Raw genomic sequence first — 27116 nt, forward strand, 5'->3', positions numbered from 1 at the left:
GTTCACAGGAAGTGTCTGTCTTCAGTGTTTTTCCCCTCAGTGAAAACATCAGTCTGAATGAACTGGCCCTTTCTTTCCCCACGACTAGCTAAAATACCATTTTGTTATACTAGGTTCAAACAGCCCCGCTGGCAGTTACTCTACCAAGTCCACTTGTGCCACAGCTGTCATGGTGCTTTCTGAAATGGGTTCTCGACTGGCTTTGGGCAAAAGAAAGTTATAATTGCTTTCTGGAACTAATACTATCAAAATTAATGTTTTTAAGAAAAGGCCCCAACAGAGCCCCTCAAAGCACAGTTTATTACAGAGCAGTGACTCATTTAGATACAGCCCAGAAGGTGCCTCTACAAAGAATGGGGTTTGAGTCTCTAAAGACTTTTTCAAAGAAATGGAAGGTAGGAGACTAGAAGCAAAGGAAGGAAGGGAAAAAAAGGAAAGAAAACCTTGATTTGCTGTAGGGAGCTGTGATTCCCTAGAGCTACTTTTCTTTGCAAACGTGAGGATGTTTGCCAGATGTTTCTAGGAAATTGTAGGTAATGCAGAGTCGGTATGGGTACGGTAGTAATAACATACTGTCTTAGCTCAGGCTGCTATAACGAATACCATAGACTGGGTGACTAATAAACCACAGAGATTTCTTTCTCTCAGTTCTGGAGGCTGGAATTCCAAGATCAGGGTGCCAGCTTGGTTGGGTTCTTGGGTGACAGCCCCCTTAGGTGTTTCAGACTGCTGTCTTTGCCTTGTATCCTCACGTGGTAGAGAGCAGAGAAGAAGAAACTAGCTCTCTCTGGTGAATCTTATAAGGGCGCTAATCCATCATGAGGGCTCCACCCTCATGACCTCATCTAATCCTGTTTACTTCCCAAAGGTTCCACCTCCTAATGCATCACGTTGAGGGGGTAGGGTTTCAGCATATAAATTTGGGGAGGACACAAACATTCAGTCTGTAACATGTAGGAAATTTCATGAGTTTCAAGGGAAGCACTACAGACTGGGGAGGAACATATATTATGAGAGTATAAATAACACATTGATTTCTTCAGTCTTATATGATTCTGTCATTTACCTGGGCCATGCTTCTTTCATCCTTGTTACATCATACATCTAAGTAAAACCCTAAAAGCGAGAGAAACATCAATATTCTGTAGGTCTTTGACTTTCACACCAGATTTCTAGAAGCACTAGGATCCCACAAAGGAGCTAAAAGGCTGCTGCTGTGGGAAAAGCGAGGTGTTGAGAAGGTGGGCTGGGAGCCATCCCAGGTCAAGCAGAACAGGTGGGCATCACTGTTGTGTACACCAGCTACCACCACTCCAGGAGAACCTTACATCCCTCTCAGCAGCAGCAAGAAATTCAAAAAGGCGACTCCCAAGAAACAAGCAGGGGGGTAAGATGGCGGAAGAGTAAGACGCGGAGATCACCTTCCTCCCCACGGATACACCAGAAATACAGCTACACGTGGAACAACTCCTACAGAACACCTACTGAACGCTGGCAGAAGACCCCAGACCTCCCAAAAGGCAAGAAACCCCCCACATACCTGGGTAAGGCAAAGCGGAGAGATCCCCACACAGAGGATCGGTGCCGAGCGGCACTCACCAGCCCGAGAGGCTTGTCTGCTCGCCCGCTGGGGCGCGCAGCGCTGGAAGCTGAGGCTCGGGCTTCGGTCAGAGCGCAGGGAGAGGACTGGGGCTGGCGGCGAGAACTCAGCCTGAAGGGTGCTAATGTGCCACAGCTAGCCGGGAGGGAGTCCGGGAAAACTCTGGAGCTGCCGAAGAGGCAAGAGACTTTTTCTTCCCTCTTGGTTTCCTGGTGCGCGAGGAGAGGGGATTAAGAGCGCTGCTTAAAGGGGCTCCACAGACGGGCGCGAGTCGCGACTGAAAGTGCGGAGCCCAGTGACGGGCGTGGGACGCTGGGGCTGCTGCTGCCGCCGCCAAGAAGCCTGTGTGCGACCGCAGGTCACTGCCCACACCGCCCTTCCGGGAGCCTGTGCAGCCCGCCACTGCCGGGGTCCCGGGATCCAGGGGCGGCTTCCCTGGGAGAACGCACGGCGCGCCTCGGGCTGGTGCAACGTCACGCCGACCTTTGCCGCTGCAGGCTCGCCCCGCACTCCGTGCCCCTCCCTCCCGCCCGGCCTGAGTGAGCCAGAGTCCCCGAAGAGGCTGCTCCTTTAACCCTGTCCTGCCTGAGCGAAGAACAGACGCCCTCCGGCGACCTACACGCAGAGGCGGGGCCAAATCCAAAGCTGAGACCCAGGAGCTGTGAGAACAAAGAAGAGAAAGGGAAACCTCTCCCAGCAGCCTCAGAAGCAGCGGATTAAAGCTCCACAATCAACTTGATGTACCCTGCATCGGTGGAATACATGAATAGACAACACATCATCCCAAATTGAGGAGCCAGGAGTCAGTGCTGTGCCTCTGAGGTGGGAGAGCCAACTTCAGGACACTGGTCCACAAGAGACCTCCCAGCTCCACATAATATCAAACGGCAAAAATCTTCCAGAGATCTCCATCTCAACACCAGCACCCAGCTTCACTCAACGACCAGCAAGCTACAGTGCTGGTCACCCTAAGCCAAACAACTAGCAAGACAGGAACACAACGCCACCCATTAGCAGAGAGGTGGCCTAAACTCATAAAAAGTCTGCAGACACCCCAAAACACACCACCAGACGTGGACCTGCCCACCAGAAAGACAAGATCCAGCCTCATCCACCAGAACACAGGCACTAGTCCCCTCCACCAGGAAGCCTACACAACCCACTAAACCAACCTTAGCCACTGGGGACAGACACCAAAAACAACGGGAACTACGAACCTGCAGCCTGCAAAAAGGAGACCCCAAACACACTAACATAAGCAAAATGAGAAGACAGAAAAACACACAGCAGGAGAAGGAGCAAGATAAAAACCCACCAGATCTAACAAATGAAGAGGTAATAGGCAGTCTACCTGAAAAAGAATTCAGAATAACGATGGTAAAGATGATCCAAGATTCTATTTCCCAGATCCAAAATCTGGGAAATAGAATAGACAAAATGCAAGAAACAGTTAACAAGGACCTAGAAGAACTAAAGATGAATCAAGCATCGATTAAAAACACAATAAATGAAATAAAAAATACTCTAGATGGGATCAATAGCAGAATAACTGAGGCAGAAGAACGGATAAGTGAGGTGGAAGATAAAATAGTGGAAATAACCGCTGCAGAGCAAAATAAAGAAAAAAGAATGAAAAGAACAGAGGACAGTCTCAGAGACCTCTGGGACAACATTAAACGCACCAACATTCGAATTATAGGGGTTCCAGAAGAAGAAGAGAAAAAGAAAGGGACTGAGAAAATATTTGAAGAGATTATAGTTGAAAACTTCCCTAATATGGGAAAGGAAATATTTAATCAAGTCCAGGAGGCACAGAGAGTCCCATACAGAATAAATCCAAGGAGAAATACGCCAAGACACATATTAATCAAACTGTCAAAAATTAAACACAAAGAAATCATATTAAAAGCAGCAAGGCAAAAACAACAAATAACACACAAGGGAATCCCCATCAGGATAACAGCTGATCTCTCAGCAGAAACTCTACAAGCCAGAAGGGAGTGGCAGGACATAATTAAAGTGATGAAGGAGAAAAACCTGCAACCAAGATTACTCTACCCAGCAAGGATCTCATTCAGATTTGATGGAGAAATTAAAACGTTTACAGACAAGCAAAAGCTGAGAGAGTTCAACACCACCAAACCAGCTTTACAACAAATGCTAAAGGAACTTCTCTAGGCAAGAAACACAACAGAAGGAAAAGACCTACAATAACGAACCCAAAACAATTAAGAAAATGGGAACAGGAACATACATATCAATAATTACCTTAAATGTAAATGGACTAAATGCTCCCACCAAAAGACACAGATTGGCTGAATGGATACAAAAACAAGACCCATATATATGCTGTCTACAAGAGACCCACTTCAGACCTAGAGACACATACAGACTGAAAGTAAGGGGATGGAAAAAGATATTCCATGCAAATGGAAACCAAAAGAAAGCTGGAGTAGCAATTCTCATATCAGACAAAATAGACTTTAAAGTAAAGACTACTAGAAGAGACAAAGAAGGACACTACATAATGATCAAGGGATCGATCCAAGAAGAAGATATAACAATTGTAAATATTTATGCACCCAACATAGGAGCACCTCAATACATAAGGCAAATACTAACAGCCATAAAAGGAGAAATCGACAGTAACACACTCATAGTAGGGGACTTTAACACCCCACTTTCACCAATGGACAGATCATCCAAAATGAAAATAAATAAGGAAACACAAGCTTTAAATGACACATTAAACAAGATGGACTTAGTTGATATTTATAGGACATTCCATCCAAAAACAACAGAATACACATTTTTCTCAAGTGCTCATGGAACATTCTCCAGGATAGATCATATCTTGGGTCACAAATCAAGCCTTGGTAAATTTAAGAAAATTGAAATTGTATCAAGTATCTTTTCTGACCACAATGCTATGAGACTAGATATCAATTACAGGAAAAGAGCTGTAAAAAATACAAACACATGGAGGCTAAACAATACACTACTTAATAACGAAGTGATCACTGAAGAAATCAAAGAGGAAATTAAAAAATACCTAGAAACAAATGACAATGGAGACACGACGACCCAAAACCTATGGGATGCAGCAAAAGCAGTTCTAAGAGGGAAGTTTATAGCAATACAATCCCACCTTAAGAAACAGGAAACATCTCGAATAAACAACCTAACCTTGCACCTAAAGCAATTAGAGAAAGAAGAACAAAAACATCCCAAAGTTAGCAGAAGGAAAGAAATCATAAAAATCAGATCAAAAATAAATGAAAAAGAAATGAAGGAAACGATAGCAAAGATCAATAAAACTAAAAGCTGGTTCTTTGAGAAGATAAACAAAATTGATAAACCATTAGCCAGACTCATCAAGAAAAAAAGGGAAAAGACTCAAATCAATAGAATTAGAAATGAAAAAGGGGAAGTAACAACTGACACTGCAGAAATACAAAAGATCATGAGAGATTACTATAAGCAACTCTATGCCAATAAAATGGACAACCTGGAAGAAATGGACAAATTCTTAGAAATGCACAACCTGCCAAGACTGAATCAGGAAGAAATAGAAAATATGAACAGACCAATCACAAGCACTGAAATTGAAACTGTGATAAAAAATCTTCCAACAAACAAAAGCCCAGGACCAGATGGCTTCACAGGCGAATTCTATCAAGCATTTAGAGAAGAGCTAACACCTATCCTTCTCAAACTCTTCCAAAATATAGCAGAGGGAGGAACACTCCCAAACTCATTCTACGAGGCCACCATCACCTTGATACCAAAACCAGACAAGGATGTCACAAAGAAAGAAAACTACAGGCCAATATCACTGATGAACATAGATGCAAAAATCCTCAACAAAATACTAGCAAACAGAATCCAACAGCACATTAAAAGAATCATACACCATGATCAAGTGGGGTTTATTCCAGGAATGCAAGGATTCTTCAATATACGCAAATCAATCAACGTGATACACCATATTAACAAATTGAAGGAGAAAAACCATATGATCATCTCAATAGATGCAGAGAAAGCTTTCGACAAAATTCAACACCCATTTATGATAAAAACCCTGCAGAAAGTAGGCATAGAGGGAACTTTCCTCAACATAATAAAGGCCATATATGACAAACCCACAGCCAGCATCGTCCTCAATGGTGAAAAACTGAAACCATTTCCACTAAGATCAGGAACAAGACAAGGCTGCCCACTCTCACCACTCTTATTCAACCTAGTTTTGGAAGTTTTAGCCACAGCAATCAGAGAAGAAAAGGAAATAAAAGGAATCCAAATCGGAAAAGAAGAAGTAAAACTGTCACTGTTTGCAGATGACATGATACTATACATAGAGAATCCTAAAGATGCTACCAGAAAACTAATAGAGTTAATCAATGAATTTGGTCAAGTTGCAGGATACAAAATTAATGCACAGAAATCTCTGGCATTCCTATATACTAATGATGAAAAATCTGAAAGTGAAATCAAGGAAACACTCCCATTTACCATTGCAACAAAAAGAATAAAATATCTAGGAATAAACCTACCTAAGGAGACAAAAGACCTGTATGCAGAAAATTATAAGACACTGATGAAAGAAATTAAAGATGATACAAATAGATGGAGAGATGTACCATGTTCTTGGATTGGAAGAATCAACATTGTGAAAATGACTCTACTACCCAAAGCAATCTACAGATTCAATGCAATCCCTATCAAACTACCACTGGCATTTTTCACAGAACTAGAACAAAAAATTTCACAATTTGTATGGAAACACAAAAGACCCCGAATAGCCAAAGCAATCTTGAGAACGAAAAATGGAGCTGGAGGAATCAGGCTCCCTGACTTCAGACTATACTACAAAGCTACAGTAATGAAGACAGTATGGTACTGGCACAAAAACAGAAAGATAGATCAATGGAACAGGATAGAAAGCCCAGAGTTAAACCCACGGACGTATGGTCACCTTATCTTTGATAAAGGAGGCAGGAATATACAGTGGAGAAAGGACAGTCTCTTCAATAAGTGGTGCTGGGAAAACTGGATAGGGACATGTAAAAGTATGAGATTAGATCACTCCCTAACACCATACACAAAAATAAGCTCAAAATGGATTAAAGACCTAAATGTAAGGCCAGACACTATCAAACTCTTAGAGGAACACATAGGCAGAACACTCTATGACATAAATCACAGCAAGATCCTTTTTGACCCACCTCCTAGAGAAATGGAAATAAAGACAAAAATAAACACATGGGACCTAATGAAACTTAAAAGCTTTTGCACAGCAAAGGAAACCATAAACAAGACCAAAAGACAACCCTCAGAATGGGAGAAAATATTTGCAAATGAAGCAACTGACAAAGGATTAATCTCCAAAATTTATAAGCAGCTCATGCAGCTCAATAACAAAAAAACAAACAACCCAATCCAAAAATGGGCAGAAGACCTAAATAGACATTTCTCCACAGAAGATATACAGACTGCCAACAAACACATGAAAGGATGCTCAACATCTTTACTCATTAGAGAAATGCAAATCAAAACTACAATGAGATATCATCTCACACCAGTCAGAATGGCCATCATCAAAAAATCTAGAAACAATAAATGCTGGAGAGGGTGTGGAAAAAAGGGAACACTCTTGCACTGCTGGTGGGAATGTGAATTGGTACAGCCGCTATGGAGAACGGTATGGAGGTTCCTTAAAAAACTACAAATAGAACTACCATATGACCCAGCAATCCCACTACTGGGCATATACCCTGAGAGAACCATAATTCAAAAAGAGACATGTACCAAAATGTTCATAGCAGCCCTATATACAATAGCCCGGAGATGGAAACAACCTAAGTGTCCATCATTGGATGAATGGATAAAGAAGATGTGGCACATATATACAATGGAATATTACTCAGCCATAAAAAGAAATGAAATTGAGCTATTTGTAATGAGGTGGATAGACCTAGAGTCTGTCATACAGAGTGAAGTAAGTCAGAAAGAGAAAGACAAATACTGTATGCTAACACATATATATGGAATTTAAGAAAAAAAAATGTCATGAAGAACATAGGGGTAAGACAGGAATAAAGACACAGACCTACTAGAGAATGGACTTGAGGATATGGGGAGGGGGAAGGGTAAGCTGTGACAAAGTGAAAGAGCGGCATGGACATATATACACTACCAAACGTAAGGTAGATAGCTAGTGGGAAGCAGCCGCATAGCACAGGGAGATCAGCTCGGTGCCTTGTGACCGCCTGGAGGGGTGGGATAGGGAGGGTGGGAGGGAGACGCAAAAGGGAGGGGATATGGAAACATATGTATATGTATAACTGATTAAATTTGTTATAAGGCAAAAAATAAAAATAAAAAAAAATATGTCAAAAAAAAAAAAAAAGAAACAAGCAGGAAAAGAGAACTTCCTTAATTTAATAAAGAACATCTATTAAAAAAAAAAAAAAGAAATTCAAAAAGGCAGGTGGATTTGCTTGTGCTTTATCTGGATATCCATTACAGTAAAGGTATCATTTTCGTAATGTCTTGCAGCCAGATCCTCTCACTCATGTTGAAGAAAAGGCACCTTTCATCAGTTGCCACCTGTGTTGTGCTAACATTCTACTTAATTGAACCATTTCTTTGTAGTCTTGAGGAGGTCAGTTTTGTTCAAGAGAGAACATAATTACAGGTGCTTGGTTTTATTGATGGATTGATTGATTGATTGCTGCATTGGGTCTGTTGCAGCGCACGGGCTTTCTCTAGTTGTGGCGAGTGGGGTCTACTCTTCCTTGCAGTGCGTGGGCTTCTCAGTGCAGTGGCTTCTCTTGTTGCGGAGCGTGGGCTCTAGGAGCACAGACTTCAGTAGTTGTGGCTCGTGGGCTCAGTAGTTGTGCCTCGCAGGCTCTAGAGTGCAGGCTCAGTAGTTGTGGCACATGGGCTTAGTTGATCTGCAGCATGTGGGATCTTCCCCGACCAGGGCTCGAACCTGTGTCCCCTGAATTGGCAGGCAGATTCTTAACCACTGCACCACCAGGGAAGTCCCTAGGTGCTTGTTTCTAAGGAGTAGTTTCACTATTTAAAAATTAAGAAGGGGCTTCCCTGGTGGTGCAGTGGTTGAGAGTCCGCCTGCCGATGCAGGGGACACGGGTTTGTGCCTCGGTCTGGGAGGATCCCACATGCCGCGGAGCGGCTGGGCCCGTGAGCCATGGCTGCTGAGCCTGCACGTCCGGAGCCTGTGCTCCGCAACGGGAGAGGCCACAACAGTGAGAGGCCTGCGTACCGCAAAAAAAAAAAAAAAAAAAAAAAAAAATTAAGAAGGCCTGGAATTGGGACACCCACTTGAGATAAGTAAATCAAATGATTTTCCCCCTGGAAAATGAGGGTAAAGTCAGAAATAATGAGAGCCTTTATTCCAGCTGTCACACTAGCTAAATGTTGGTGAGGAGGCAGAGAGCTTGAGATAGCACTAAACACAGAGCTGATGCCCCCATGACTCCGTGGATCTCTCAGGGAAATGAAATTTGTAAAATTTCTCTTCGGGAGCTGGCGTAGTCTGATTCCCACGAGGCCAATTTTGTTACCTTCTGAGTACAAAACTTACTGTGACTTAAAGTAATGCAAATGACTTAAAGAATCCTTTTTTGGTCACACCCCCATTTTCTGCTTTTATAGTTAGGACATCAGTCATTTATTTTTGACTTATAAACTACTTATTGCTAAAGAGTTTAGAAACATCCCTTAGTTCAGAGTTACCTGGAAAACAGCTTAATCTTTACTACATATGATATCATAATCTTTTGTCAAGGATGCTCTACTGTTAACAAAATGAGAGAGGTATGTCATAATCCTAAAAATAGCACATTCTAAAAATATCCTTGATTACTTTGGAAGTCATTTCAATCCAAAGGAACGGGAGCAGCTGCCATGGTCCCACAGCTAACCCAGAACTTCTGAAGACGGCTCATTTTGATATAATGTACCATCTGCCGTGTTTTCTGCACTGTATATTAATATACAAAAGAAAATGGGTTGCTTTTGCCTTTAGGACCCCGGAGGTATCAGTCCTTTACTGGGTTTCGGCAGGGAAAATGGGGGGCCCTACTTTAGAAGCTTCCCAGGCAGACATGACTTTTGTTTCCAACCCTCCTGCCCCCTATGCTCTGAACCCAGCTGGTGGTGTGTTCCTGAGGGGGGTCTGCAGCCCTTTTATCAGAATCACTATGGGTGCTGGTTTAAACAGGTTTTCTGGCCCCATTCAACCTCCTGAATCAGAATCTCTGGGGGTGAGGCCTGGAAATCCCCAGTTTTTAACCAGTTCCTCAGGGAATTTTCATGTGTACTCAAGTTCAAGACTTCTGTCCTAAGTGACCGTAGTTTCCTTCTACCTTATTCACTTCTCAGTTAATTTTCGGACGGTAAATAAAGGTGTGATCAGACCTTCCATCCTTCCTGAAGCTTGACAGAAGTTTTCCATCCAGCTTTTATGTTGTCTGCAGGTGACTCGGTAAAGGAGTCTACTTGATACACAACCTGGTACAGCTTTCCTTCTTGTGTGTTGTTTCTAGTACTTGATCTCCTGGACCAGGTTTGATGTTCTCTCCTCTAATTACCCCCCACCCTGCCCCTGTTCTTAGTTGTGGCGCACAGACCCAGTTGTTCCGTGGCATGTGGGATCCTCCCGGACCAGGGGTTGAACCAGTGTCCCCTGCATTGGCAGGTGGATTCCCAACCACTGCGCCACCAGGGAAGTCCCTGCCCTGTTCTTAGCACAGTGTTTGGAACCTAACAAATACTGAAATGTTGCCTCACTTGACTGTCACATCAACACTGACCTTCCCGTGGCTCTCTCCTCAACATCTAGAACCTATCCAAGTAACTTTTGACTGTGAACACTTGACCCTCATGTTTTAAACCTCTGTCTTGAAGCATGTTCTTTAGAAGATTCATAAAACTTTATCCACACTTTTAAAATAATTATTTATTTTTGGCTGCATTGGGTCTTCGTTGCTGTGCACGGGCTTTCTCTAATTGAGGCGATTGGGGGCTGCTCTTCGTTGGCGGTGCACGGGTTTCTCATTGCTGTGGCTTCTCTTGTTGTGGAGCACGAGCTGTAGGCGCATGGGCTTCAGTAGTTGTGGCACGCGGGCTTAGTTGCTCCACAGCATGTGGGATCTTGCCGGACCAGGGATTGAACCCATGTCCCCTGCATCGGCAGGCGGATTCTCAACCACTGTGCCACCAGGGAAGCCCTATCCACACTTTCAAGAGCCTGGGAAGCACGGGTGACCTCTCCACCCCTTCATGTACCTGCACGCCTCTCCCTGCTCACCTCCTGTACTAGCGTCCTAAGGTATCCTCCCAGTTTCTCATCATCCCAAGTTTCTTTTAAGGGACCCTCATCACCATTCTGGCACTCCCAGAGTGTTTTTTTTTTTTAAATTACTAACACACTCTACTTTCTTTCTCTGAAGTGACAGGGCCCGATCTTCTAAACCTTTAATATAAGTTGCTAAGACAAGGTTTTACCCATCTAACTATTCAGTAAATAGCAGTTCACTTACTTAAACTTGTCACCCATCCCTCCAGCTCATTTCCAGACATGTGAGGGAAGAGAAAGGGCTTGGACGCCAGGACTTCGGTGGAATTGAAGGGCCTGCGACATCCCTCCTGGGGCAGCTCTTCCCCTGCAGGACCGAGGCTCTGCTGAGCAGCCCTGATTTATTACGCACATGGGAGCCACAGGGTGCAATGCTGGACCAGGAAGGAAAACTGAAAGAGGCCAGAGAAAGCCAGTTTCACGTCCCATCATTCCTTCTTGGTAATTTTCCAGTTTTTGGTTGTGAAGAAAGAACCGTGTCAAAGGAGAGACATTCTTAGCTTGATGTTACTAATTAATAAGGACTGTCTTTTTAGTTTGTATAAGGAAGATAAGGGTGACCGCAAACATGGTGCCATGTGAAATCCCATCAAGCCAAAGAGCCAAAGGGATGTTTTGTTTATTGGCAGAATTCTTTCTTGCAGAACTCAACAAAGTGTTTAGGATGGGAAAGGAGTGACTTTTTAAAAGTTTTAGAAGGTCTTCCAAAAGGATGAGTCATCCTCTTGTTCCTTTGCTTTAGTACAGGGGTGCCTCAAGTGTGAGATGAATGGAAGTTGTTTCTCTCCTGTAGGGCGTGTCAGCATTTGGTACACAACCACAGCTTTCTGTTAGACGGTTCAAACCCTGGCTTGTCATATAAAAGTCCTGACAGGGTGTTAACACAAGCAGTTTCTGGTGTTATTGTGTTGTTTGAGTGGTCATTTATCATTAAACACTTCACTATAAACAGGTAAGTGTGTGTTGTGTACGTTAACTTCAGTTTATACCCTAGCAGCAGTTAGCCATCAATGGAAGCATCTCTTCTGGAATCCATTCTCAAGACATGGCTGTTGGGACTTCCCTGGTGGTCCAGGGGTAAAGAATCCGCCTGCCAGTGCAGGGGACACGGCTTCAATCCCTGGTCCAAGAACTAGATCCCACATGCCGCGGGGCAATTAAGCCTGAGCGCCACAACTGCTGAGCTCGCGCTCTGCATGCCACAAACTACAGAGCCCACGCAACCTGGAGCCTGTGCGCCACAACTAGAGAGAGAAAACCCATATGCCACAACTAGAGAAAAGCCTGTGCACTGTAACTAGGGAGAAGCCTGCGCGCTACAACGAAGAGCCCATGCTGCAACAAAAGATCCCATATGCTTCAACGAAGACCCTGCGTGCTGCAACTAAGACACAACGTGGCCAAAAAATAGATAAATAAATTAATTAAATAAATTTTTTAAAAGAGGTGGCTGTTTAGCACTATGAATATTGTTATGAAAATCTATGCCATAGGCCTGGGGTCCCCAACCCCTGGGCCGAGGAGGGGTACTGGTCCATGGCCTATTAGGAACCGGGCCGCACAGTGTGGCCAAAAAAAAAAAAAAAAAAAAATGGAGGGAGGAGCTGGAGGGGCAGAGAAATAGAGAAGATGCCTGGTGAAAAAACTGCAAGTCCCAGAGAGAAGTCATTTCATTATCCACTGCTTGCTATGTAGCAAACTGCTCCAAAGTAGTGGCTTAAACAACAACCATGGACATTTCTCATAATTCTGTGATCTGTTGGGCTCAGCTGGTGGTTCTTTGGTTCCATCAGGTATCAGCTGGTATAACTCATACAACTGCATTCAACTTGGAGCTCGACTGGGGCTGGAATGTCCAAGATGGCTTTACTCAATATCTGGGGAGGCTGGAATGGCTGGGGAGAGCCGGGCCTCTTTCTCCAGCTGAGGGGGCACGCTTCCTACATGGCAACTCATGGATCCAGAGAGAGAAAGACAAAATTGCCGGGCTTCTTACCATTTAGGCCTGGAACTGGTGCAGCCTCACTTCTACCACATTCTGGTGATCAGAGCAAGCCTCAAGGTCACCCGAGGTTCAGGGGGAAGCAAAGTAGGCTTCCCTTGTTGATGGGAGGACCAATAAGTGCTTACAGGGATGGGAGCAGTTAGCTCAGAATCATCTCTGGAAACACTTGACCACAGGCAACAAGAGTAAAGGAGGGCAGTCTGGATGGAGAACCTGGGTTCAGGCCAAGCCTCCACCACTTATGAAGGTTACCTGGCTTCCTGGTGCCTCAGTTTCCTCACCTGGAACACAAAACCTTGGACGTGAAGGCTGTGTAGAGATAGTGTGCCTGGTGAGACCCTTGAATCTTCCATCATTGGAACCCACTCCCCACCCCCCAGCCTCCCCCCAAGAATAATCCATGGGGTCTGCTCTTGCCCCCTTTTTCCTTCCCAATTGAAATTGGAGGGTCTTCTGAAAAAAACACCCACAAACTCCTATGAAACCTCTTTCATCCCACACAAAGAGGCTTAACATTTCTGAATCAAAAATCAAAAAAAAAGAACTTTACTGGTGGTGCAGTGGTTAAGAATCCACCTGCCAATGCAGGGGACACAGGTTCGAGCCCTGGTCCAGGAAGATCCCACATGCCACGGAGCAACTAAGCCCGTGCCTCACAACTACTGAGCCTGCGCTCTAGAGCCTGCGAGCCACAACTACTGAAGCCTGTGCGCCTAGAACCTGTGCTCCGCAACAAGAGAAGCCATCGCAATGAGAAGCCCACGCACCGCAATGAAGAGTAGCCCCCGCTTGCTGCAACTACAGAAAGCCCAAGAGCAGCAAGAGACCCAACGCAGCCAAAAATAAATAAATAAATAATAATTTAAAAAAAACAACCCCCCCAATAAAATGGAGTGGGTGTATGTATGTGTATAACTGATACACTTTGCTGTACACCTGAAACTAACACAACATTGTAAATCAACTATAATTAAAATTTTTGAAAAAGATTATGAAAACATTTATTCAAGTCAAAGTTTGATTTCTCGGTGTATTAAGGAGATGAATCAAGAGGAATGCTTCTTCTGGGCAGGTGTTTACCTGCAATCTGAGGAAACGTTCCAGAATATTATAACATATTTTTCTCAGTTTAAAGGTAATAAATGATATAAATCATTAAGAAAGAATTATCACCACCCTGAAATAACCGATTAAGACTTTTGTGTCTTTCCCTTTATTTTGTTTTTTTCTGTGTATGTTTGTGGCAGACATTGCCTGTTTTGGGGTCCGTCTCTTCCTCAGGGGCGCTGGTAAACTCTGACCAGTCCAAGAGGAAATCCATTCCTCCTGTAGATAACTGGTTTGAGAAGTGGGCGTGTGACTTCGTGCCGCTTAATGGTATACGATGGGAATTTTTCTAGGGGGTTTCTGGGAAGGATTCTCTCCTCCGATAAAGACGTAAACAAGGCAGGAACACAACATGTTCTGACTCTGGACACTGATGTGTGAGGAGGTAACTCCTGAAGCTTTTGGCGTGGAGAGGGGACTAGCTGACATGTTGATGGAGCCAGAGCCAGAAAGGTGAAATGATCTTGGTTCATAGATCGTGTTCGAAAGCCACCTGATTAACCATTCCTGGAGCTGCCCTACCTCCAGATTTCATGTTCTATGGGATAGTATATCCCCTTCATGTTTAAGCTAAGCTACCACTACTTGTGATTTGCTGTTACTGGCATCCAAAAGCACCCTAAGTGCTACAATACATATAGCTGTATGAACATATTTTGTAAAGTTTATTCTTTCATCCAACAAACATTTAATGAGGACGTCCCAGGCTTGAGTCATTCTGCAGACACACTTTGGCTCTGCTTTTCTCCACTTAACATTTTCTCTGGTCATTAAAAATTATTTGTACATGTAATTTTTAAATTGAAGCATAGTTGATGTACAATATTATATAAGTTACAGGTGTACAATATAGCGATTCACAATTTTTAAAGGTTCTACTCCATTTATAGTTATTATAGAATATTAGCTATATTCCCTGTTTATATGTCCTTATAGCTTATTTTGTACATAATATATATCTTATGTATACAGAATTTTTAAAAATTTATTTTATTGAAGTATAGTTGATTTACAATGTTGTTTTAATTTCTGCTGTACAGCAGAGTGATTCAGTTATACATATATATGTATACGTATATATTCTTTTTCATATTCTTTTCCATTATGGTTTATTACAGGGTATTGAATATAGTTACCTGTGCTATACAGTAGGTCATTGTTGTTTATACATTTTATATATAAAAGCTTACATCTGCTAATCCCAAACTCCCACTCCATCCCTCCCACATCCCCCTCCCCCTTGGCAACCACAAGTCTGTTCTGTATTATCTGTGAGTCTGTTTCTGTTTTGCAGATAAATGCATTTGTGTCATATTTTAGGTTTCACATATAAGTGATATCATATGGTATTTGTCTTTCTCTTTCTGACTTACTTCACTTAGTATGATAATCTCTAGGTCCATCCATGTTGCTGCAAGTGGCATTATTTCATTCTTTCTGATGGCTGAGTAGTTTTCCATTATTTATATGGACCACATCTTCTTTATCCATTCGTCTGTCAGTGGACACTTAGGTTGTTTCCATGTCTTGGCTATTGTAAATAGTGCTGCTATGAACATAGGGATGCAGGTATCTTTTCGAATTACAGTTTTGTCCAGATATATGCCCAGGAGTGGGATTGCTGGATCATATGGCAACTCTATTTGTAGTTTTCTGAGGAACCTCCATACTGTTTTCTGTAGTGGTTGCACCAATTTACATTCCCACCAACAGTGTAGGAGGGTTCCTTTTTCTTCACGCCCTCTCCAGCGCTTATTATTTGTAGACTTTTTGTTTTATATCTTTATTGGAGTATAATTGCTTTACAATGGTGTGTTAGTTTCTGCTTTATAACAAAGTGAATCAGTTATACATATACATACGTTCCCATATCTCTTCCCTCTTGCGTCTCCCTCCCTCCCACCTCCCTATCCCACCCTTCTAGGTGGTCACAAAGCACAGAGCTGATCTCCCTGTGCTATGCGGCTGCTTCCCCCTAGCTATCTATTTTATGTTTGGTAGTGTATATATGTCCATGCCACTCTCTCACTTTGTTATTTGTAGACTTCTAATGATGGCCATTCTGACCGGTGTGAGGTGGTACCTCACTGTAGTTTTGATTTACATTTCTCTAATAATTAGCAACGATGAGCATCTTTTCATGTGTCTATTGGCGATCTGTATGTCTTCTTTGGAGAAATGTCTATTTAGGTCTTCTCCCCATTTTTTCGACTGGGTTGTTTGTTTTTTTATTACTGAGTAGTATGAGCTGTTACATTTTGGAAATTAAGCCATTATTGGTCGCATCATTTGCAGTATTTTCTCCCAGTCCGTAGGTTGTCTTTTCCTTTTGTTTACCATTGTTGTGCAAAAGCTTATGAGTTTGATTAGGTCCCATTTGTTTATTTTTGCTTTTATTTTTATTGCCTTGGGAGACTGACCTAAGAAAACATTGGTATGATTTATGTCAGAGAATATTTTGCCTGTGTTCTCTTCTAGGAGTTTTATGGTGTCATGTCTTATATTTAAATCTTTAAGCCATTTTGAGTTTATTTTTGTGTAGGGTATAAGAGTGTGTTCTAACTTCATTGATTTACATGCGGCTTTCCAACTTTCCCAACACCACTTGCTGAAGAGACTGTCTTTTCCCCATTGTATATTCTTGCCTCCTTTGCCAAAGATTAATTGACTGTAGGTGTGTGAGTTCATTTCTGGGCTCTCTATTCTGTTCCATCGATCCCTATGTCTGTTTTTGTGCCAGTACCACGCTGTTTGATTACTGTAGCTTTGCGGTATTGTCTGAAGTCTGGGAGGGTTTTGCCTCCTGCTTTGTTCTTTTTTTCCTCAGGATTTCTTTGGCAATTCTGGGTCTTTTATGGTTGCATATAGATTTTAGGATTATTTGTATTAGTTCTGTTATGTATGTGTAATTTTAATGGCTTCATTTTAATGGCTACTTTTATTTAGTCCTTGCCCTGTTATCTGACACTTAGGTTGCTAAAGATTTTCATTATTAAAAGTAAAGACAGGGTGACATCACTGTACATAATTCGTCACATTTCTAATACTTTGAGGGATATATTCCTAAAAATAAAAAAAACAGAGAGAAAGATATAAATATTTTTAAGATGTCTGATGCATATTCCCAAATTGCTTTCTAAACAGTTTATGCCAATTTGTATGTCCCCATGCAATGTTTGAGATTTGCTACTGCATCTGAAGTCACTCTCATAATATACATTTTTCCCCAAATGTTTCTGGAAAAAAATATGATTTAAGTCTACAGGACACATTTGCCCAACAAGTCAATGGCATAAAAAAAAATGAAAAGGGAGACTGTTAACAAATGCAAGAGACTTAAAAGATATACTGCATGGACCTTGTTAGGATCCTGATTCATACAGATAGTCTGTAAAAATATATTTTTGAGAGACTGAAATATGGACTGGGTATTGGTGTTGAAGAGTTAGTGTTGGGCTTCCCTGGTGGCGCAGTGGTTGAGAGTCCGCCTGCCGATGCAGGAGACAAGGGTTCGTGCCCCGGTCCGGGAAGATCCCACATGCTGCGGAGCGGCTAGGCCCGTGAGCCATGGCCACTGAGCCTGCGCATCCGGAGCCTGTGCTCCGCAACGGGAGAGGCCACAACAGTGAGAGGCCCGTGTACCGCAAAAAAAAAAAAAAGAGAGTTAGTGTTAATTTTGTTAGGTGTGATAATGACATAGTGGTTATACTGGGAAAACAAAGTCCTTGTCAGTTACAGATGCATCATTATTAATGGATGAAATGGCATGCTGTCTGGGATTTACTTTAAAAAATTCCAGCAAATAAAAGGGGTAGGGTGAGGGGGCTTCCCTGGTGGCGCTGTGGTTGTGAGTCCGCCTGCTGATGCAGGGGACACGGGTTCGTGCCCCGGTCTGGGAAGATCCCACATGCCGCGGAACGGCTGGGCCCGTGAGCCATGGCCGCTGAACCTGCGCGTCCGGAGCCTGTGCTCCGCAACGGGAGAGACCACAACAGTGACAGGCCCGCGTACCGCAAAAAAAAAAAAAAGTGGGTAGGGTGGGATAGAAGAAACATGATTGGCAAGATCTTGACAGTTGCTGAAACTGGGAAAGGAGGGCTTATTATAGTAGTCTCTCTACCTCTGTGTATATTTGAAAAATATAACGCAAAGCTTTTTGATTTTTCACCTTGACTAATTTTTTGAAAGAATATGTAGTTGGCACTATACGCATAAAAGGGTGGGAGACGGCAGACCTATTCTCCTCTCTTCATGGTCTAAGTGAAGGGCTCTTTTGGCGTTGACTGGGACGCTGGCAGTGCCTAATTGCTTCATTCCTGGCCCCAAGGACACCAGGGAGCCTGGTTTGGTCCCAGGAGCACATTAAAACAGATCTGAAATGGCCAAGGGAGCTCGGCCGAAGTAGACTGCCAGGCGAGCTCCCTTGGCCTCCAAACCAAACTTAGGTGCCCTTGATCCCCAGTCAGCTAGCTCATCTGCCCCCAGACTCAGGGGCTGGACACAAATCAGAAGACTTCAGGCTTGAAGCACAGGAAAGAAGCTGTGTATTGGAAAGCACCACCTGTGACAGTCAGATTCATTTGTGTGCCTATGACATACAAAGAGACCGAATGCATGGGGTGTAACACGTTTGGTTTTTTTGTTTTTTTTGTTTTTTTGCGGCCTCTCCCGTTGTGGAGCACAGGCTCCAGACGCGCAGGCTCAGCGGCCATGGCTCACAGGCCCAGCCGCTCCGCGGCATGTGGGATCTTCCCGGACCGGGGCACGAACCCGTGTCCCCTGCATCAGCAGGTGGACTCTCAACCACTGCGCCACCAGGGAAGCCCGTAACAAGTTTTTTAAACCGATTTAATGGCATCACCCATTGGGAGAGGCACACGTACATTCAGAGATGTAAGTGAAGACTCTAGGGCTTCAGCTTCTGATTCAGCCGATCCCCTGATTTTGGTACCAGACCTGGCAGCTACTGCAGTCTGGGTGTCTATGTAAAGCACGGAACTTAGACGCTTGGTTAATTTCCCTCTCTCAGTTCTACTTACAGTGTGTACACCTGACAGTGGTTTCACTCACGTAGCATAGGCAGGTGGAAAGATCACAAGCCTGGGAGACAAGATAAATCTAGGTTCTAACTCTGGCTTTACACCTGTACACCCGGGAGCGGGCCTGGGTATTAGGAGTCAGTGATACCTGGCAGAGAGCAGGCCTTTGATAATGCCTGTGTCCTTTTCCTCCACTAAGGAGGACCCTGAGGCTTATTATTCCCAATCCAAGGGATCCGTAATGCTCAGTATTATGGGACTCAAAAAAGTGGGAGACTTTCTGTGAAAAAGCCTGCATTATTAGCTGACCCACTTTTAAGCTCTGAGAGTAGTAAAACCTATGGCAACACCTCTAACTGCGAATATTAGGAAGCTGTCTCCCGTTGCTTCTATGAATAACATCACTTGTGCCATCTTCTGTCATTTTGCTGATTGGAAAGATGGTACTGATCAAGCAAATAGTGTAGGTAATCAAAAGCCACAGGTTGTCCTTTCTTTCATAAAATTGAATGTTTTAAAACCAAACAAACAAGATAGCATATAGAGATTTTAAATCCCTGGAACATGTTGCAAAATCACTAGAAGTCTCAGTCATTGGAAAAAAAATCATCTTATCAAGCTTGTCAGCTGGCTTCAGCCACACACCTACATGGATCCCAGTCATTCATCCCAAGTGAGGCTGCATTTGGGACCCTGAAGCCAGGATAGCACCACTGTGCCTTTACTTTGGCCCTTGAGTCACTCTGCCTTGTTCTGTAGACAGCAGTTTATCTGTCGCAGCCTGGGTGATGGGCTCCTGGAGGCCAAGGACCTTGTCCAGGCCATCATTGTGTGGCCCAGACACCTAGTGCTGCCCCTGACCTTAACAGATGCTCAGTAAATAATTGTTCTTACCTTTGACTGGGAGCTACTCATTACTCCTGCTTCTTTGCTCTCCAAGAGGAAAATCATTCAGCTCCTTCTGGGATCAGAGGAAGATTTTGTAAAAGAAAACATTTGCCCACTTGAGTCTTGTGTTACACAAGAAAGCTCTCTGATTGTTGGCAAATGCCTCCCCTCACTCCTCCACATATACACCTGTTGTTACCTCTGGGCCTTCCCTTTTTTTAAATATATTTTTAAATTTAACAAATACAGCTCAAAAAATGAGCTGCCCTGTTGTATTGTTTTTTATTGTTATTGTTGTTTTTTATTGGGGTATAGTTGCTTTACAATGTTGGTTAGTTTCCACTGCACAATAAAGTGAATCAGCTATATGTATACATATATCCCCTCCCTCTTGGACCTCCCTCCCACCCCACCCCCCATCCCACCCATCTAGGTCATCACAGAGCACCCAGCTGAGCTCCCTGTGCTATGTAGCAGGTTCCCACTAGCTATCTGTTTCACTCATGGTAGTGTATATATATCAATCTCAATCTCCAAATTCATCCCATCCCCTCTTCCCCACCGTGTCCACATGTTCATTTTCTATGTCCGTATCTCTATTCCTGTCCTGCAAATAGGTTCATATGTACCATTTTTCTAGATTCCACATATATGCGTTAATATACGGTATTTGTTTTTCTCTTTCTGAATTACTTCACTCTGTATGACAGACTCCAGGTCCATCCACGTCTCTACAAATGACCCAATATCGTTCCTTTTTATGGCTGAGTAATATTCCATTGTATATATGTGCCACATCTTCTTTATCCATTCCTCTGTTGATGGACATTTAGGTTGCTTCCATGTCCTGCCTACTGTAAATAGAGCTGCAATGAACATTGGGGTGCATGTGTCTTTTTGAATTATGGTTTTCTCAGGGTATTTTGGGCCTTCCCTATTTTCAATAACTTTATCCTTTTTTTGGAATGTTGTTGGGTCAATAAATGGCTGCAGATAAACATTTCTCCTTTTTCCTGCGTGTTGCCTCAGTTCTGTTTCAATGAAGACAGCTGCAGTTCTCTGCTAGCCTTACAGCTTTGGGGCAAGGGCTCCAGCTTTCATTTTTATATCTTCTTAGTGCAGAAGCATTCACAAGCTTTACTGGTTTCAGGAATTCACTGAGCCAGAGGAGGTTCCCCCCACAGCCCTAAGTGATCAGGAACTAATCACTCCACACCTTGGTCACTCCTCCATGTTCTTCAGACTGGGTAGAAAAAGACACTGCTCTCAGCTCAGTCCTTAAACTCCGTAAGTTTTTTCTTAATTCTCCACTACTTCAACTGCCTCATTGCAACTCAGGCTTGGCGATAAGAATTAAAGTTACTAACAAGAGAAAAGACAGCAAAGAGAGAATTTCCTTACATCATAATGAAGATATCTAATAAATGAAACCTATACTGCCAAGAGTCACTAAAGGCCTTTAATTTTCAAAACAAGAGTTCCCAGAGAAGAGATGATGGTCTGACTTTCTCTCTACCATTAAGGGCCAGGACTGTAACTCCCAGTGGAATCATTCCCTGTCCCTCACTCCTTCCTTACCTGATCACCCATTCCACTCCATGCCATCCAGCTAAAAAGCAATCAGTATCTTCCTGCAGGCTCTTGGCTATATATTGTTAATTTCCTACCCTAGATAGACCCTTGTATGCTGAGAAAGGAAAATTGAATTTACTTGGAAAACTAAATGGTAACACAGTATGCACACCTAGGTGTTTGGGAAAGGTGGCCCGTTGGCTCCACATGAGGGAGCAGGAAGTCATAATCCCAGAGGCTCACAAATCGCGAGGTCTGATCTGACCACGTCCCAGGATGCACTGAGAGGCAGCCAGGAGCTGAGCTGTGGCAGCAAAGAAAAGTGTTGGCTTGATGATAGCAGGGTGTTATCAGGAAAGAGGATAATGGGTGAATCCTAGAGATCCCAATGAGGCGGCCTCGGTAGGAAACTGAGCTTGATAATAAAGAAAAAATACAAAGAAGGAGGTTTGACTTGAATAAAAAATCTGAACCCAGGGTGGCATGATGAGTACTTATTTTTCAGATGGTGTTTATTTTCAGAAGGACTTTGATGCCCATCCCCTCAAACAAATCAGCCTCCTCATGTTTACTGAATCATTTGCTTGGAAGAAATTCGTGTCCCTCACAGTGGGCTGAAGATTAGTGCCCCTGAGTGAGAAATACTGAGTGTATTTTTCTTCCATTTCTCCTTTTTCTTAGTGATGTCCACTGTCCTACAGTTGGTATTCTTACTAACATATCTGTGTGTAGGGGTAGAAAGGTCAAGAAAGTCAAAACTGTGAACAGTAAGAGACAAAGGCAAGAGAGACTTTTTATATGTTCTCAAACTCTAACAACTAACACATCAGTTACCACTCCCAAAGCATGAGAGTTTTGTTTAAAGATGGGAAAATCTTGAGCAAATTGTTCATTTCCGTATATGCTGGCATGTGCTCTTTCTCTGCCTGAAACATCACCAGCACCACGCACACTCACACACACATATACACATGCACATGCACACACACACATGCACCCTCCTTGCCCTGCCTAACTCCTCTTTAGCTTTAGGTTCTCCCTGTTTAGTCTTCCTAGACCCCAAGTCTGAGATAGGTTTCCCTCTTAATAGCTCCCATAAGACCCTGAACATTCTCCAGCACCACGCTTATCACAACATTTATTACAAAACATAGTAATCACTTCACTACATTAGAACTCTGTGAAGGCAGGGACCAGATCTATCTTTTTTTTTTTTTTTTTTTTTTTTTTTTTTTTTGCGGTACACGGGCCTCTCACTGTTGTGGCCTCTCCTGCTGCGGAGCACAGGCTCCAGACGCGCAGGCTCAGTGGCCATGGCTCACGGGCCCAGCTGCTCCGTGGCATGTGGGATCTTCCCGGACCGGGGCATGAACCCGTGTCCCCTGCATCGGCAGGCGGACTCTCAACCACCGCGCCACCAAGGAAGCCCAAGGTCTCTCTTTTTCCACAGTACTATTCCCCATTCCTGGAATGGCATCCAATAAGTGTTTATAGAATAAGTGAATTCTGTAAGACTTTTCTTTGTATGAGCCTTTGTTTATCTCTCTGAACAACGTCTGTTAAGTATGGTCATTCAGGTTATCTGCTGTACGAGGACATCTATCAGAATTGGGAGGGGAGGCTGAAATCCAGCCCAGATTCTCATCACCAAGCCACTGTCACTGGTGGTATCCACTTAGAGGAAGAGGTACCTTTTTCTGATTGGCACTGTAGAACCATATGGGCTTTGAGCAGCCCAGCTCTGAACAACACTTAGTGTCTTCAAAAGCGAGTCAGAATTCTCCCTCTCGTTCCTAGAAAGGCTAGCACAGAGTGCTTTTACGAAACTGTTTCTTCAGATCCTTTGCCAGCCATCAAAGCCAAGACTGACCCCATTCACGGCAAAGATGTCCCTCACTCTCCTCTGATTTTTGTCTCCTGCAGGGTTTGGGATGACGACTCCAGCAACAGTAGAAGGGAAAACCTTTCTGATCTTTTATGGCCTCCTCGGGTGCTCCAGCACCATCTTGTTCTTCAATCTCTTCCTGGAGCGCCTGATCACCATCATCGCCTGCATCATGAAATCGTGCCACCAGCGGCAGCTCCAGAGGCGGGGCGCCTTGCCCCAGCAGAGCCTGAAGAACCCGGGGAAGGGTGAGGTGGACAGCTCGGCTGGCTGGAAGCCCTCCGTGTACTATGTCATGCTGATCCTGTGCATGGCCTCCCTCCTCATCTCCTGCTGCGCGTCCGCCATGTACACCTCCGTGGAAGGATGGAGCTACTTCGATGCACTCTACTTCTGCTTTGTGGCTTTCAGCACCATTGGCTTTGGGGACCTCGTCAGCAGCCAGAACACCCGGTATGCTAGCCAGGGCCTCTACCGCTTCGCCAACTTTGTCTTCATCCTCATGGGCGTCTGCTGCATCTATTCCTTGTTCAATGTCATCTCCATCCTCATTAAGCAGTCCATGAACTGGATCCTGAGGAAGATGGATGGCGGGTGCTGCCAACAATGCCAAAGAAGACTCTTGCAGTCCCGGAGGAATGTGGTGATGCCAGGCACTGTCCAGAACCAGTGCAACATCTCCATAGAAACGGATGGAGTCATAGAGAGTGACATGGATGGGCGGCGTCTCTCGGGTGAGATGATCTCCATGAAGGACTTCTTGGCGGCCAACAAGGTCTCACTAGCCATCCTCCAGAAGCAGCTGTCCGAAACGGCCAATGGCTGCCCCCACCAGACCAGCACTCTGTCGCTGGACGATGAATTCTCAGGGGGGATAGGAGCCTTTGCAATAATGAACAACAGGCTGGCAGAGACCAGTGGGGACAGGTAGGGGCAAGGAGAGAATGGACAACGAGGGTACTGTCACCCAACTCAGCTCTGTGCCCTGGCTGGGTTCATTCTGTTCCTTCTAGCCTGGAGCCCTGCTTGAGAAATCTCATCTTCTTGTCTCCAGCAAACAGCCACTTCCCAGGGCTGCGGGAACCTGCAGCCTCGATGCCTTTCTCCTTATCTTTATTCTTTAAGTCTAAATTCAGTCTTTTAAAAATGAACCACAAAGGCAGTCTAAGGCATCACATTGTCTCCTTTACCCACCTTGCTCCAGGGTTTTAACTGCCTAAGAGAGGGAGGGCTTCCTTAAGCCTTGATTTCCTGCTGCTCTATTCTTCATTTGGAAATAAAAATCCTGAAGATCCTGATTTTCCCCTGGAACTCTGAACAGCTGAATTCACTGCCTCTCTTAGTCCCTTCAACAAAGGGGGAGGGTGGGAACTATTTGAGAATGTGACTGGACTTTCTTTTTGCTGGGCTTCCTTCTGGGCAGATTCATCCATGGGGCCATGGCTAGGGAAAGCATCTGTTCCTCTTTATACCTGCCTCTCTATTTTTGCTTTTCCTTTCTTTTATTTTTAAGCTCTTAATGCTTGACTAAGGTGTCTGTGGGACCTCAGTGTCGTAAGAAAACAAAATTCAGCTTCAGGCGTTTAAACTGAGGCATGGTGGTGGGAAGACTCACTCTTGTCACTAAAGAATAGAGCTTAACGTGTTAAGCTCTATTCTTAACACGTTAAGCTCTGTTGAATGGACCCTTTGAATGGTCCCAGAGACCACTTCATTTTTACCAGGGCTTGGGGCCCATTGCAAAGATAATGGCTGACTATTTATTAGAATCAAAAGTTTAATAAATCCTCATTTTATTAACGAAGATTACATGAGTGCTCATTAAGGACATTGGGGGGAGGGTGCCTAATTAAACAGGTGCTTATTGCACTCAGAGAAAAAGGAAACAGGAAGTTAACTTTTAGGAATGTGGACATCATCTTGGATTCTTGGCTGGAGAAATATTCTAGACCAGATAATGAAACTTGGCTTATCTTGTCTAATCCGTTTCAGTTCTGCCTTGTGGTATTGTAACAGGTCTAATTACATAACCTCCCATGTTGTTAAAGCGGTCCATGCTAGGAGCAAGAGCTGTTGATCTTCTTCATCTACGCAGGAGAGAAGATCTGGGGGGATGAGAGCAGAGTTCATAAGAGATAGCTGCCGTTTTTATAAGATGAGAATGGTGTCCAAAAGGCACTTTCAGAAATGAGGAAGAAAGATGGGTGCCATAAAGAAGATAAAGCAGAAAAGCTCTGCCCAGTGAAACTGAGCTGTTGAGCAGAAAGCATCAGGCTGGAAGGAACCTTAGGAACCATCCCATTCAACCCCCTTGTTTTTGACACAAGGAAACAGAGGCACGCGGGGATTGCTCCTTGTCTGAATGCTCAGAGCCGATGAGATGCAGCTAGGAGAAGCGCCCAGGTCTCTGATGAAGTCTGGGCTCTTCACGCATGCTCTACCCAGCCTCAGAACACCCCCAACAACTCCCTCTCCAGGCTGAGTTGACTTTTCTTCCAGCTGGCAAACTCAGATATTTTCTTTACGGTACCAGGAGTGCCCTAGAGCCAAAGTGTGATAAACAGCAGGGCTGGGCTTTGAACTTAGGGCTGTGAAGCTCCAAAGTCAGAGATCTTCAACCATTACCTTGTATCGCTCTTACAGGGCAGCAGCCTGGAGCTACTGAAAAACCCTTGTTAGGAACTTCTGATCATAAACTGAGCTCCCTGGGGGCTCTGCCCTGCACGAGGCACTGTGGGGATGGGGAGAGCATCTGTGTCCCTGTCCCTAGGGGATTTCTTGATCTCCACATTCCTGGTACAAGGACTGGCACGAAGCAAGGCCTTGCTTCTCTAACCTGGGTCCCTAGAGATCTCGCAGGTGTACCAAGAGGCCAAGGAGCATCAGTATAAGCAAGCCTCATCTTCCTGGAGGGTAAGTTTTACTAAATGATTTTTGCAGAGAGATGTTATGTCAAAACACATCTATTTAAGTAGGTCCCAAAATTGGCATAAACTTTTAAGCTAAACATGAAAAACATTTGTGATCTTATGATGAGCTTTCTAAGTCTTCTCAGAGTCTCAGAGGATGAGTTTGTTCTCCTCTAGGTTGGGGGTTCCCTGGTGGACACACTTGAGAACCAGTGTAAGGAGAGAAAAGTGCAATGCATTTAGGATGGATGGATAGATGGATGGGAGTAACATGCCAAAAAAATTACAAAACTAGGAATCTTTGTTTAGATAAACCTCTTTATACTTACCCTTAGGTGTGAGTTGGTCAATAAGAGAATTTCTAGATAGAAATATCAAAGCTGGAGTTCAAAACCTGGAGCCCACAAATCCCCTAATATTGTTATGTATGCGTACACGAACGTGAGCGGAAACACACATGTGCAATTTCCTAGGTAACAAGCTTCAGGGTTTTCATCATGTTTCCAAAGGGGTCCTCACGTCTTCACTAGAGTAAGAACATTTACTGCTATTTTCTCTTGTTACCTTTGTCCCCACTCAGCATGTCTCTAGCCCTCCTGACCAGTTCTCTCTATTCTGTTCTCTCTGAACTGCCACTGTGTGACCTTTAGGTTGGCCCAGGTTCTTCTGTTTAGGAACCCAGAGACTCCCCAGAGTGATAAAGGACATACTGACTCAGCATCATGA

General features: G+C 44.0%; 1 protein-coding gene and 1 long non-coding RNA gene across 2 annotated transcripts in view; one reads left to right on the forward strand and one right to left on the reverse strand.

Moving 5' to 3' along the window:
* Positions 1-24470, forward strand: part of KCNK13 (potassium two pore domain channel subfamily K member 13) — a gene marked incomplete at its 5' end in the record, with an annotated part of 123080 nt that extends 98610 nt beyond the window's left edge. The window contains one exon of the mRNA XM_082619940.1: positions 23520-24470. Coding sequence (XP_082476066.1) covers positions 23520-24412 — 893 coding nt within the window. The 3' untranslated portion in view covers positions 24413-24470. The remainder of the gene's footprint in view (positions 1-23519) is intronic.
* The window catches only part of LOC309802031, a 622798-nt gene that overhangs the window by 441184 nt on the left and 154498 nt on the right, over positions 1-27116 (reverse strand). The gene's annotated exons all lie outside the window — the stretch shown is intronic.

The sequence above is a fragment of the Mesoplodon mirus genome, assembly GCF_964341445.2.
Source record: "Mesoplodon mirus genome assembly, chromosome: 4".
In the NCBI taxonomy this organism is placed as follows: domain Eukaryota; kingdom Metazoa; phylum Chordata; class Mammalia; order Artiodactyla; family Ziphiidae; genus Mesoplodon; species Mesoplodon mirus.